Below are 13,260 nucleotides of genomic sequence, written 5' to 3'. Positions count from 1 at the left end.
TAGGAAGGAAAGGTCTTTATTGGACGCCCTGCAGGCAGGGGGTGCCGCGGGGGCAAAGCAGAGGGGAGCCGAGCCAGACCGCGCCGGGCTCCGGTCCCGTCCCCCTGCCAAAGGACACAGCAATAAATTAAGCATCAACTCGGAGGGGGGATCATTGAACTGGCTGGGGCGATGCTGGGGGAGAGGGGGTGGTGGGTAATCCACCCCCCCCCAGGGCAGTAACTGGCCCCATCGGCAGCCAACTGGCTGAGGGGTGAGACCACGCCACCCCCTTTCCCCTGCAACATGGGGCACTAAGGGGAAGGGGGCAAACAGGAGAGACCCCCTCCCTCCATCCCCAGGGGCTGTTGTCTGATAGGGTAAAGTTCCTCTTGAATAAATATTTAAGCCCTAGGAGACTTCACAGAGAGCAAAATAAACTCGCGTGTGTGTGTCTGGACACGCTGCCTACCTTGTGTGTACTTGTGTGTGTGTCTGCCAGGTGCGTGTGTTTGGATAGTGTGTGTGTGTACGGGTGTGGGGGGGTGTACGTTTCTATGTTGTCTGCCCATGTGGCCCTATGGATGTGCGGTCTGGCAGTGCTGTGCTGTTTTGTTTAGCACCCCCTCTTCCAATCCAGGCCTTTAACAGGCATAAAAAACCCCCCTCCAGCATCTCAAGGGTTAATGGAGCTATCCCAGGGCTGTCTGGAGCTGTACATATCTACCTATAGAGTGGGTAGGGCCCCTCAGAGCAGCAGCCACTACGGCGCTCCCAGCCCCCTGTTCTAGGAGGGAAATCTCCCTCTGCCACTAGCAATATGGGGTCTATGACACACAGGGGGAGCACTTTCGATTCCAGCCAGCAGGGGGCAGTAGTGTCACTTTCACAGATGCACCCTCAGGCAAGCGCAAAAGGACTCAGGCGGCCTGCTCCGGTACGGGCCAGGGCTTTCCTTCCGCTCGGCTGCAGGCTCCGGATGCTATGGTGGCCCGTGGGTGGAACTGACGCCAGGACGCCAGGGTTCTCTCCCTGGTTCTGGGCAGGGAGTGGCAGGGTCTAGTGGGTTAGAGCAGGGGGGCTGGGAGCCCGGACTCCTGGGTTCCCCGCAGGGCTCAGTGCAGCAGTACCGCAAGCAGGAGCGTGAGGCTGACGAGGCCAAGGTTGCTGCCGAGGCCAGAGGCTCCGCTGGGGTAGGGCGGGCGTGGCTTCCCCGGGGTGTTGGTGTACAGCCCGCCGCTGCTGTTCTTCACGAGCCCCTCCACCGGGTCCAGCCCCGGGGCGCTGGCGTTGCCCAGGGGACCGCGCGGGGAGTTGTTGGGCGTTTCCACGGTGATGGGGAAGGAGATGGTTGGCCTGTCCCGGTCGCCCTCGATGCGCTCCAACAAGCCCTCCGGCTTGCTGACCGTCGCCAGGGCGCTGGGAGGGGCGGCGTGCCCGGCCTGCACCGGCATGTCATGGGAGGACAGGCCGTGGTCGACCAGAGCCACTCCCGGGCGCTTGGTGCAGAGGGTCTTGTTCTTCCCCCGGTGGGACCCGGCGCTGGCTCCTCCGGGGGCCAGGACGGTGCTGGTGGGGCTGGCTGCAGGGGCGCTGGGCTGGCTGGAACCTCCCTCCTTGTCCTCAGAGAAGACGCTCTCATTCTGCCTGGTGGCGAGATAGGGGATGCGGGCTACGGCGTCGATCCGGTTGCCGGGGGAGCCGGGAGTCGGGCCGTCGGTGCTGCGGGCCTCACCAGAGGCTGCGGCTGAGCTGTCAGGGGCCCAGGTGGTGCTGCCCTCGGCCACGAAGCTCTCTCTGGCTGACCCGGTGCGACTTTCGGTGCCGGAGCTGTCTGCGGCAAAGAGAGATGGTGAACTGGTGGCGCCGTGGCCAGCTCCTTCGGCAACGACCCCGTCGCCGGGGCTCACCGTGGTGCTGCCGGCACCGGACGGTGAATCGGCAGAGCTGTGGCCATCTCTTTCGGCAACGAAGACCCTGGCACCGAGACCTGTGGTGGCTCTGATGAGGGATGATGCCTCGGTAGGGCCGTCACCGTGGTCCAGCCGCGGGGACTCGGTGCTGCTGGCGGAGGCCGAGGCCTCACCGGTAATGTGGTCCCGGGCAGAGTAATTGGTTTCTTCCTTGCACTCCTCTTCCTCCTCTGTGTGGGCCAGGCCGGCGCCCGCTGGAATCTCCCGGGCGTTCTCTGGTGTCTCGGTGGCGCTGGGCTCCGAGCGGCTGCTCCCCTCCAGGACGACGGCAGCGGGGACGCCTGTAGCCACGGGATCGGGGGGAGGGACGCCCGTCGGCCGCGGGGCGTTGCTCTCGGAAAAGACCCCTCCCGCGCTGAAGGCGTTGTCCCTGGAGCCGGCATTGTCCCCGTCTTCGGCAGACGCGGTCCCGTGGCCGCCTGTCGCCACGTGGCCGGGGTGCGGGGTGACACCCGGTCCGCCTGTCGGCACCACGGCGTGGTCCCCGGCGGCAAAGGCCCCTCCCTCCTCCAAGCCCCGCCCTTCGGAACTCTTGGTGGTCTCCGCCTCCCGGTCGCCGTGGCTCCCTGCCAACGGAGGGTGGCCCCCAGCAACGGGGACCACGTCCTCCTCCTCCTCGTCTTCCTCCAGGATGCAGTCTGGCTCGGGGGTGGGGGTAGGGGGGAGGCGCGTCACGGGGCCGGCGGGGCTGGGGTGGCTGGGCCGCCCCTCGGCCACAAGCCCGTCCATGATGCGGGTGTTGCAGAGGCTCCCGGTGCAGCAATAGACCTCGGCCTCGTCCAGCTCCTGCACCAGGGCCAGCAGCGAGCTCTGGCACATGGCCGGGGTGGCGCAGCCCTTAAAGGTCACCAGGCCTGAGTCGGCGCCACCTGCAGGCAGGAGGGCAAAGGGTCAGGATTCCCCAGAGCCAGCCAGCCCCCCGCCCCGGGGCCGGATGGGAGCCGCCCCCCCCGGGAGGAGTCAGGCCCCGTGTCCCAGTCCCGGCCCCCCTGAGCCAGGCAGTCCCCACCCCGGGGCTGGATGGGAGCCAGCCCCCCTGGAGGAGTCAGGCCCCGTGTCCCAGTCCCGGCCCCCCTGAGCCAGCCAGTCCCCGCCCCGGGGCCGGATGGGAGCCAGACCCCCGGAGGAGTCAGGCCCCGTGTCCCGCTCACCGGTGCGGCTGCGGCCGATCCCCTCCAGACACATGTTGTGGTGTCCCATGCAGGGCACCGTGGAGCTCGAGTTGCTGGTGCAGCCGACACCGTCCTCGTCCACGCAGCTGAAGCACTGCAGCCCGTTGTGCGGCTCGCCCTCTATGAGGAAATCTGGGGCGGGGTGGGGGGAGGGAATTCATGAGCTTCTGGGCCTGAAACCCCCAACCCCTCCCCCCTGATCAGCCCCCTGGGCCCATCTACCCTGGTATCTCGCCTCCTCCCCTCCCGGGCTCAGCCCCCTGGGCCCATCTACCCTGGTATCCCGCCTCCTCCCCGCCCTGGGCTCAGCCCCCTGGGCCCATCTACCCTGGTATCCCGCCTCCTCCCCTCCTGGGCTCAGTCCCCTGGGCCCATCTACCCTGGTATCCCGCCTCCATCCCGCCCCGGGCTCAGTCCCCTGGGCCCATCTACCCTGGTATCCCACCTCCTCCCCCCCCGATCAGCCCCCTGGTACCCCGCCTCCACCCCGCCCCGGGCTCAGCCCCCTGGGCCCATCTCCCCCGGCGGGTACCTGTGTCCAGGTGGTTGCAGAGGGGCGTGTCGCAGCAGCGGGCATGGATGGCACGGGTGCCGGCGTAGAAGCCCAGCCCGTCCTGGCAGCGTGGGAGGCTGGCGCAGCCCTTCAGCTTCATGTTGGTGAACTCACCTGGGTGGGGGGGCGGCATCAGGGATGTTCAACCCCCACCCCCAGCACTCCGGTTCTCCCCTCCCCCTCTACCTTCCTCCCCCGCCCCGGCCAGAGCCTCCGCTTCTCCCCTCCCCCAGCTCTCCCTCCCCCTCACCCCCAGGGCCTCTGCTTCTCCCCTCCTGCAACTCCCCCTCCCCCCACTGCCTTTCTCCCCCTCATCCCTAGGGCCTCAGCTTCTCCCCCCCAGCTCCCCCTCCCCCCACTACCTTCCTCCCCTCCCCCAGCTTCCCCTCCCCCCACTACCTTCCTCCCCCCATGCAGGGCCTCCGCTTCTCCCCTCCCCCCCTGCTTCCCCCCCAGCACCTCCAGTTCTGTTCTCCCCTCTCCCAGCTACACCCCCACCTCCTCCTGTTCTCCCCTCCCCATCATTCCCCATCTCTCATCCCCCCAGCCAGCCGTCCCTCCCTCCCTCCCGCCCGCCCCCCCTTTGCCCTCCTTACCCAGGGTGCCGGTGATGTCCAGGTCCAGGCACTGGTCCTGTGCCCCGGTGCACCCCAGCTGGGTGCGGGCGGAGGGGGGGCACCAGGCGCCCTGGGAGGTGCAGGCATGGCAGCTCAGTTGGTTGGGGGTGGCCGGCTCTGGGGCTGCAGGGAGAGACGGGAGGGGTCAGTGGGGGCAGGGGCAACTCTCACCTATGGGGTCAGGGTGGGAGGGGAGGGGCACTGGGGATTCGGAGGGGCAGTAGGACTGGCAGGGGGATGTGCTGGGTGGGGGCAGGGTGGGGTGGGGCACTGGGGATGTGGGTGGGGCACTCGGGGGCAGGGCTGCAGGCGAGGTGGGGGCAGGGGACTGTGGGAATGGTGGGGGGCACTGGGGAGGCACGCTGCAGGTGGACTGAAAGTAGGGCAGCGGGGGACACTGGGGGATCACGGGGGCGAGGGGTGCAGGGCTGCAGGCAGGAGGGGCACGGGGGCTGCAGAGGGTGGGGTCGCAGGTCGGGGGACACGGGGGTGCAGGGTGGGGGTGCAGGGTAGCAGGTGCTGGGGGGGTAGAGCTGCAGGCAGGAAGGGTGAGGGGGGTGCAGGGTGGGGGACACGGGAGATTTAGGGGCAGGGTGGGAGCACTGGGGGACTCACCCGCAAAGCTTGGGACACTGCAGCCGACCCTGGCAGAGCCAGGTGCTGGGGGGCAGATGGTGGGGCTGCAGGGGTGGGGACAGGGGAGAAGGGTTGGGTGCAAGGGGAGCACGGGTGGTGTGGGGGGATCAGGGGTGTGGGGGATGGGTGGGAGTGCAGGGGGTGGGGGAGTTTGGGGGTGGAACCGCAGGGGGCAGGCGGGGCACTGGGGAGGTGCGGGGGAGGGCCCCAGGGGGGTGGGGTCGCTCACTGACACTTGGGGCATTGCAGTCGTCCCCCAGGCAGTGCCGGGCACTGGGGGGCAGGGTCCGGTGGGACACTGGGGGTGCATGGGGTGGGGTGCAAGGGGGCTCACCGAGGCTTGGGGCGTTGTAGCCACCCCCCTAGCAGTACTAGGCATGGGGGGGCAGGGGGTCCCGCGGGTCAGGGTGCTGGGGGCACTGTGGGTGCAGGGCCCGGGGGGGCACAAGGGGGGCTCACCCAGGCTGGCGGCGTTGCAGCGGTCCCCCTGGCAGTGCCGGGCGCGGGGGGGGGCAGGGAGCTGGGGGGGCAGGGCCCGGGGGGGCACAAGGGGGGCTCACCCAGGCTGGCGGCGTTGCAGCGGTCCCCCTGGCAGTGCCGGGCGCGGGGGGGGGCAGGGAGCTGGGGGGGCAGGGCCCGGGGGGGCACAAGGGGGGCTCACCCAGGCTGGCGGCGTTGCAGCGGTCCCCCTGGCAGTGCCGGGCGCGGGGGGGGGGGGGGCAGGGAGCTGGGGGGGCAGGGCCCGGGGGGGCACAAGGGGGGCTCACCCAGGCTGGCGGCGTTGCAGCGGTCCCCCTGGCAGTGCCGGGCGCGGGGGGGTGGCAGGGGGGCCGGCGGGCAGGGAGCTGGGGGGCAGGGCCCGGGGGGGCACAAGGGGGGCTCACCCAGGCTGGCGGCGTTGCAGCGGTCCCCCTGGCAGTGCCGGGCGCGGGGGGGGGGGCAGGGAGCTGGGGGGCAGGGCCCGGGGGGGCACAAGGGGGGCTCACCCAGGCTGGCGGCGTTGCAGCGGTCCCCCTGGCAGTGCCGGGCGCGGGGGGGGGGGCAGGGAGCTGGGGGGCAGGGCCCGGGGGGGCACAAGGGGGGCTCACCCAGGCTGGCGGCGTTGCAGCGGTCCCCCTGGCAGTGCCGGGCGCGGGGGGGGGGGCAGGGAGCTGGGGGGCAGGGCCCGGGGGGGCACAAGGGGGGCTCACCCAGGCTGGCGGCGTTGCAGCGGTCCCCCTGGCAGTGCCGGGCGCGGGGGGGGGGGCAGGGAGCTGGGGGGCAGGGCCCGGGGGGGCACAAGGGGGGCTCACCCAGGCTGGCGGCGTTGCAGCGGTCCCCCTGGCAGTGCCGGGCGCGGGGGGGGGGGGCAGGGAGCTGGGGGGCAGGGCCCGGGGGGGCACAAGGGGGGCTCACCCAGGCTGGCGGCGTTGCAGCGGTCCCCCTGGCAGTGCCGGGCGCGGGGGGGGGGGGGCAGGGAGCTGGGGGGCAGGGCCCGGGGGGGCACAAGGGGGGCTCACCCAGGCTGGCGGCGTTGCAGCGGTCCCCCTGGCAGTGCCGGGCGCGGGGGGGGGGGCAGGGAGCTGGGGGGCAGGGCCCGGGGGGGCACAAGGGGGGCTCACCCAGGCTGGCGGCGTTGCAGCGGTCCCCCTGGCAGTGCCGGGCGCGGGGGGGGGGGGCAGGGAGCTGGGGGGCAGGGCCCGGGGGGGCACAAGGGGGGCTCACCCAGGCTGGCGGCGTTGCAGCGGTCCCCCTGGCAGTGCCGGGCGCGGGGGGGGGGGCAGGGAGCTGGGGGGCAGGGCCCGGGGGGGCACAAGGGGGGCTCACCCAGGCTGGCGGCGTTGCAGCGGTCCCCCTGGCAGTGCCGGGCGCGGGGGGGGGGGGGCAGGGAGCTGGGGGGCAGGGCCCGGGGGGGCACAAGGGGGGCTCACCCAGGCTGGCGGCGTTGCAGCGGTCCCCCTGGCAGTGCCGGGCGCGGGGGGGGGGGCAGGGAGCTGGGGGGCAGGGCCCGGGGGGGCACAAGGGGGGCTCACCCAGGCTGGCGGCGTTGCAGCGGTCCCCCTGGCAGTGCCGGGCGCGGGGGGGGGGCAGGGAGCTGGGGGGCAGGGCCCGGGGGGGCACAAGGGGGGCTCACCCAGGCTGGCGGCGTTGCAGCGGTCCCCCTGGCAGTGCCGGGCGCGGGGGGGGGGGGCAGGGAGCTGGGGGGCAGGGCCCGGGGGGGCACAAGGGGGGCTCACCCAGGCTGGCGGCGTTGCAGCGGTCCCCCTGGCAGTGCCGGGCGCGGGGGGGGGGGGCAGGGAGCTGGGGGGCAGGGCCCGGGGGGGCACAAGGGGGGCTCACCCAGGCTGGCGGCGTTGCAGCGGTCCCCCTGGCAGTGCCGGGCGCGGGGGGGGGGCAGGGAGCTGGGGGGCAGGGCCCGGGGGGGCACAAGGGGGGCTCACCCAGGCTGGCGGCGTTGCAGCGGTCCCCCTGGCAGTGCCGGGCGCGGGGGGGGGGGCAGGGAGCTGGGGGGCAGGGCCCGGGGGGGCACAAGGGGTGCTCACCCAGGCTTGCGGCGTTGCAGCGGTCCCCCTGGCAGTGCCGGGCGCGGGGGGGGGGCAGGGAGCTGGGGGGCAGGGCCCGGGGGGGCACAAGGGGGCTCACCCAGGCTGGCGGCGTTGCAGCGGTCCCCCTGGCAGTGCCGGGCGCGGGGGGGGGGGGCAGGGAGCTGGGGGGCAGGGCCCGGGGGGGCAAAAGGGGGGCTCACCCAGGCTGGCGGCGTTGCAGCGGTCCCCCTGGCAGTGCCGGGCGCGGGGGGGGGGGGCAGGGAGCTGGGGGGCAGGGCCCGGGGGGGCACAAGGGGGGCTCACCCAGGCTGGCGGCGTTGCAGCGGTCCCCCTGGCAGTGCCGGGCGCGGTAGGCCAGCGCCAGGAGATGCGAGCTCAGATCCAGCGCCTCGTCCGGCCGCGGGCGGCGAGCGCAGCCCTTGGACACGGCCTGGAAGCGCAGGAAGGCTGCGTGGGGGGGGGGGGCACGGGTGAGAACCTGCCTGGGCCCCTTCACAGCACCCCCCACTCCAGAGCAGCCCCTCCCCCCCCGCCAGGATACCCCAAAAACCCGCCTGGCTCCTCCCCAATAGGGCACCCCGCGCCCGAAACCTCCCCCCCCAGGAGACACGGTTCCTATAGGGCAAGGGGGGCAGTTACCCCCCTCCTCGAGATCATGGACCCCCCCCCAGATTTTAGCTGGGTCTATATGCCCCCCACATCCCTTTGCATGTCCCTGCCTCCACCCTGTATGCCCCCAATGCCCCCCACGCTGCATGCCCCCTGCCCCACCCTGTATTCCCCCAATGCCCCCCACCCTGCATGCCCCCTGCCCCCACCCTGTATTCCCCCAATGCCCCCCACCCTGCATGCCCCCTGCCCCCACCCTGTATTCCCCCAATGCCCCCCACCCTGCATGCCCCCTGCCCCCACCCTGTATTCCCCCAATGCCCCCCACCCTGCATGCCCCCTGCCCCCACCCTGTATTCCCCCAGTGCCCCCCCCACCGTGCATGCTCCCTGGCCCCAGTGCCCCCCACTCCCCTCAGCCTTTACAGGCTGTGATACAGTGCCGTAACTTTATCCCCCCGCCCCAGCCCGGGGAAGGCTGCCCAGCCCCCCCGGACTCACACACGGCGGCGCTGCGCACAGCTGTCCGGCAGCTGGATTCCCCCTCGCCGCACGTCACTTCTGTCTCCACCGAGCAGCCAAACTCCCCCTGGCAGGATTTGCACTGTAGGCAGGCGGCTGGGGGGAGATAGACAGGACCTCAGAGCCAGGAACCCAGGAGTCCGGGCTCCCAGCCCCCCCGTCTCTAAGCACTAGACCCCACTCCCCGCCCAGAGCCGGGGAGAGAACCCAGGAGTCCGGGACAGGGGCGAGGAACGGGGTAGGTCTGTCCTCCGCTCTGGGAAAATTGTACCAGTTTCACCCCCCGGAGGGGGTGAGAGGCGACGCTGGGGTGTTTATCTGGGATCCGGGGCAGCCTGTTCCTGGGGTGGGGCCACCCCGAAGCCTACGAGCTGGGCTGCTCAGGGAATGGGGCACGGGGCCTTTCCCCACTAGGGGGCGCTGACCCTGATCCGGTCCCAGGGCGTGGGGCCTGCTGGCTGGGGAGGGCGGGGGGGGGGGGTATGGGGTAAGTTCTATCCCCAGCGTGGGAGGGGAGTGGGGTCTAGTGGTTGCGGGGCAGAAGCCAGGACTCCTGGGTTCTATCTATGGCTCCCAGTCATGGTTGGTGCCTCCCCTGGCCTTTCAGGGATGCTGCCCCGTGCCTCGGTTTCCCCACCTGCATAATGGGTGAGCCGATCTGCACAGCCCCAATTCCGAGAGGATTTTTGCCATGAGTGTTTCCCAGATGTTTTGGGATCACCTGGAGCTGGGCTTTCTTGTCCCCCCCACCCCCACCTCAGCTCCCGTTGACTCCCCTAAAGCCCCCACTCCAAGAGCTTGGAAACCCGGCTGAGGTGAGGGAGTCGCTAACCACACAGCTGTGTGGGGGAGGCTAACAAGCCCTCAGCTTGGGCTGGGGTCCTTCCCCTGCAGCCCAACCCCGCCCCCCCCCCGGGTCAGAATTGTCCCTTACAGGCCCACGGACCTGTCAATGCTAGGGGAGGATTTCTCATCCCTCCTCCTCACCTCCCCCAACCATATCAAAAGTTTGGGGACCCCCCACCACCACTGTGCTGCACAGACCCCGCCTGTGACCAGGGTGCTGAATGGACACCTGAGTGCCATTGAGGTCTCGTCGCGTCAGGAGCTGCACGGACCCTGGACAGAGATCGGGGCCCCCATGGCTGCACGGACCCTGGACAGAGATCAGGGCCCCATGGCTGCACGGATCCTGGACAGAGATCAGGGCCCCCATCACTGCACGGACCCTGGACAGAGACCGGGGGCCCCACGGCTGTGCGGACCCTGGACAGAGACCGGGGCCCCCATGGCTGCACGGACCCTAGACAGAGACCAGGGCCCCGATCGCTGTACGGATGCTGGACAGAGACCGGGGCCCCCATCGCTGCACGGACCCTGGACAGAGATCAGGGCCCATTGTGCTGGGCGCTGTACGGACCCCGGACAGAGATGGGGACCACGCTGGGTGCTCTACGGACACTCCACGAGAGACAGGCCCTCCCCAGGAGATCTTCCAACGCAACCAACGGCAGGATCCTTTGCCCCATTTCACAGATGGGGACTCCAAGGCTCGGTCACTCTTCCGAGAGCAGCTGGGAACCGAACCCAGGCGTCCTGATTTCCCCCCACCCCAGCCAGCCTGGCCCTCCTGGTCGGTTCCGCCCCTGCCCCCCGGGGCTCCTTTACCTGGAGCTACCAGCCCCTGCAGCAGAATTAATGCCAGAGCCCTGGCCATGGTGAGAAATGTCGGGTGCTCCTGTCGCCCGTCCTGTGTCCGTCTGTCCTTCACCGCCAAGCCCGAGAGCTGCCTCTAATCGCCCCCTAAATACCCACGCTGGGGCCCTGCCCCTCGGTGGGTGCCACCCACAGGGCAGATCCACCGTGGGCACCCAGCCAGCTGTTTGCCAGCGACGCCGAACGGCCAGGGGGTAATTAGCTTGTGTGGCGCGGATGGGGCCCGGAGCGGGCGGGGTGCACGGCTGGGATGGGATGGATGCCAGGCGCATCCCACTGGAAAAAGGGGAGCTGGGCGGGTGGCGCAGGCTTGGGGAATCTGGCCAGGCCGGCCGGGGCAGGTGGGGGGCAGCTGGGATGGAAAACGTGAGCGAGGGATGGAAGGAAAGAGTGGTGGAGACATTCTCTGTGCTATTCGTTGCTCCCTGCTCTTCCTAGGGGGCTGAGTTGTGACCCCCCCCGCCCCAACTCCCAATGTGACACCGGGGTAGGGACCGGCCCCAGAGAGCTCCTGAGGGGCAGGGAAGGAAGAAAGAGAGACACAAAGATGGGGCAAGAGACGAAGAACATAAGACAGGAGTCCTGGCTCCCAGCCCCACCCTGCTCTAACTGCCAGCCCCCACTCCCCTCCCAGAGCTGGGGAGAGAACCAGAGAACCCAGGAGTCCTGGCTCCCAGCTCTAACCACCAGCCCCCACTCCCCCTCCCATAGCTGCAGATAGAGCTCCCAGTCCCCCGCCCAATCTAATCACTAGACCCCACTCCTCTCCCAGACCTGGGAATAGAACCCAGGAGTCCTGGCTCCCAACCCACCCTGCTCTAACCATGAGCCCCCACTCCCCTCCCAGAGCCGGGGATAGAGCCCAGGAGTCCTGGTGCCCAGCCTCAAGGAGGAGGTTGGTGAACCAGTGCAGGTATCACAGGGTTTCCTCTGTCTCAAAGACCCCTCTCTTGCTCTCTCTGTAATCCCACCACGCCACGGCTAGAAGTGGGTGGGGGGTGAGATTCAGGACTCCTGGGTTCTCTCCCCGGCCCTGGGAGGGGAGTGGGGCCTAGTGGTTAGAACAGGGTGGGGCTGGACCCCAGGATGCCTGGGTTCTCTCGCCCCTCCCAGGGCAGCGGGCCCTTTTATCCCCAGCATGAGTCTGTGCCCCACGTTGAGCAGATGGGAGCTGTCACCCTAGCCGGAGCCAGACAATAACAGCCTCACCCCTGCCCGGGGCACCCTCACCAGGTCACTGAAACTGGGGCAGGACATGGGACTCCACCAGCAGGCCTGAGTCACTGGAGTCCTCCCCCTGCATGGGAGAGCCTGGGGGCGTTCCAGCCACCCTCTGGCTGGGGGTCAGGACGCCCGGGTTCTCTACCAGGCTCTGGGAGGGGAGCGGGGTCTAGTGGTTAGAGCAGGAGGGCTGGGAGCCAGGACTCCTGGGTTCTCTACCAGGCTCTGGGAGGGAAGTGGGGTCTAGTGGGTCACTGTGGGGGACGGGGGTCTCTCTGCAGACTCTTGAAAAATGGAGCTCCTAATAAATCCACGCGGTCGTTCTTTCTCCCTCTCTGGGTTCTGGCCCCGGCTCCCCGCAGCACCTCCGCTGCTATGATTTATCGCCCTCCGGGGAGACACGCTGCCATTCCATTACCAGCTCCCCGAGGAGCATGGTTCATCTTCCCCTTTGCCACCTTCCACGGCTCCTCCCCAGAGCTGGCTGCCTTGCAGTAGCACTAAACAGAGCACTAGAGCTGCACGACTTCCCCCAGCCGTCTCCGGGCCCCAGTCTGCTCCCAGCTCTTCCCCTGTGAGCTCAGGCCCCCGGGCTACCAGCCCTGGCCGCTGGCACCTGGCTCCTGCCACATCCAAACACCCTCCGGTACCGTCACCCAGCCCCGCCGTCCCTGCTGTTTACACTCGGCTCCCGCCTCAGGCCCCTGGCTCCGGCCTGCGTCTCTCCCACGTGCCGCCAGCCAGGACTTTCCCCAGCCCTCCCCAGGAATGCAGGAGCCCGGCTGGGGCCAGGCCCTACCGATGTGACTCTGGCCTGGCCCTGTTGATTTACACCCGTGACCCACCACCCCCCGCCAGCTCCGGTACCTGCTTTTCCTCCCCGCCCTGTTCAGTCCCTGTACATTGTGACGGGGGGGGTCCCCTTTCCACCTGCTGGGTCTGCACCCCCGGCTCCCATTGCCCTGCACCCCAAACAGATGCCCAGCGCAAGCCCAGAGGTGCGAGCAGCTCGGCTGGGGAGGAGCGCGGCCAGAGGACGTCGGATCCCCCCGGCTTTTCAGAGCCATGGTGGGTTCTGTCGCTCTCGGCCCCCTTCGGTGCTGGGGGAGAGCAGCTGCCCCTCTTTAGCCCCTGCTGGTCCCATCTCACTCCAGCGGGTGGGGATGCTCAGCCGCCCTGCTGGGAGGGGTGGGGGAACCTCCTTTTGTCTGGGCAGGGGGGCTTTTCCCTCATCTCTTTGGGATGCTGCATCGATGGGGGGTTCCTTAAGGACCCCATTCACGGCAGCCCAGCCAGCCTGCTCCCCCCACACCTGAGTCTTGCTGTGTGCCCCAGAGGAGCCATAACACTCCTGCCTCCCACGCATAACCACGCAGAGTACACAGGGAAACTGAGGCACAGGTGGGCCTCATGAATATTGCAGAAACTCCCCGCTGTGCGCCAGAGGGCCAGAGCCTGATCAGGAAGCCCTGTGATGGCTATGTGGGCAGATATTTGGGAAAGGGAGACAGGCCAGAAAATGAACTGCGAGCGGCTGCCCTCATCCCTGGCCACTGGCTGAGTCAGGGCATCTGGCCATAAACAGGTGAGCAGCCAGGAAGGTGGGCTGGCCCTTCCCAGCCCTGCAGATGCTAACATCTCCTCTGGGGGGCAGGAAAGAGCCAGCTAGAAGCCCCAGGGGTGGGGGGCAGGCAGAACTCCCCCTAAAAGCAGCATGGTCACGTGGAAATGAGAGTCC

At 69.6% G+C, this 13,260-nt stretch overlaps 1 protein-coding gene across 1 annotated transcript; it reads right to left on the bottom strand.

The window, feature by feature from the left end:
* Positions 1-10,485, bottom strand: LOC311512209 (uncharacterized protein). The gene is made up of 7 exons (XM_084613305.1): positions 10,254-10,485; positions 8,565-8,681; positions 7,759-7,902; positions 4,274-4,417; positions 3,657-3,791; positions 3,104-3,256; positions 1-2,821 (listed from the first exon to the last, which is right to left on the bottom strand). The coding sequence occupies exons 1-7, from the start codon at positions 10,300-10,302 to the stop codon at positions 1,095-1,097; spliced, it is 2,469 nt and encodes an 822-aa protein (XP_084469431.1). The 5' UTR covers positions 10,303-10,485; the 3' UTR covers positions 1-1,094.
* Positions 10,486-13,260: the final 2,775 nt, after the last annotated feature.

The sequence above is a fragment of the Lepidochelys olivacea genome, assembly GCF_965140295.1.
Source record: "Lepidochelys olivacea isolate rLepOli2 genome assembly, chromosome: 24".
NCBI lineage: Eukaryota > Metazoa > Chordata > Testudines > Cheloniidae > Lepidochelys > Lepidochelys olivacea.
The sequence above is the reverse complement of the archived record's forward strand: the minus strand, read 5'-3'. Positions and strand labels throughout refer to the sequence as shown.

Coding starts and splice junctions, on each gene's coding strand:
- LOC311512209 (XM_084613305.1), bottom strand. CDS start 10,302: ATGGCCAGGGCTCTGGCATTAATTCTGCTGCAGGGGCTGGTAGCTCCA. Junction 7,903..8,564: donor TGTGCGCAGCGCCGCCGTGT/GTGAGTCCGGGG, acceptor CCCCCCACGCAG/CCTTCCTGCGCTTCCAGGCC. Junction 3,257..3,656: donor CTGCAACCACCTGGACACAG/GTACCCGCCGGG, acceptor ACCCCGCCCCAG/ATTTCCTCATAGAGGGCGAG.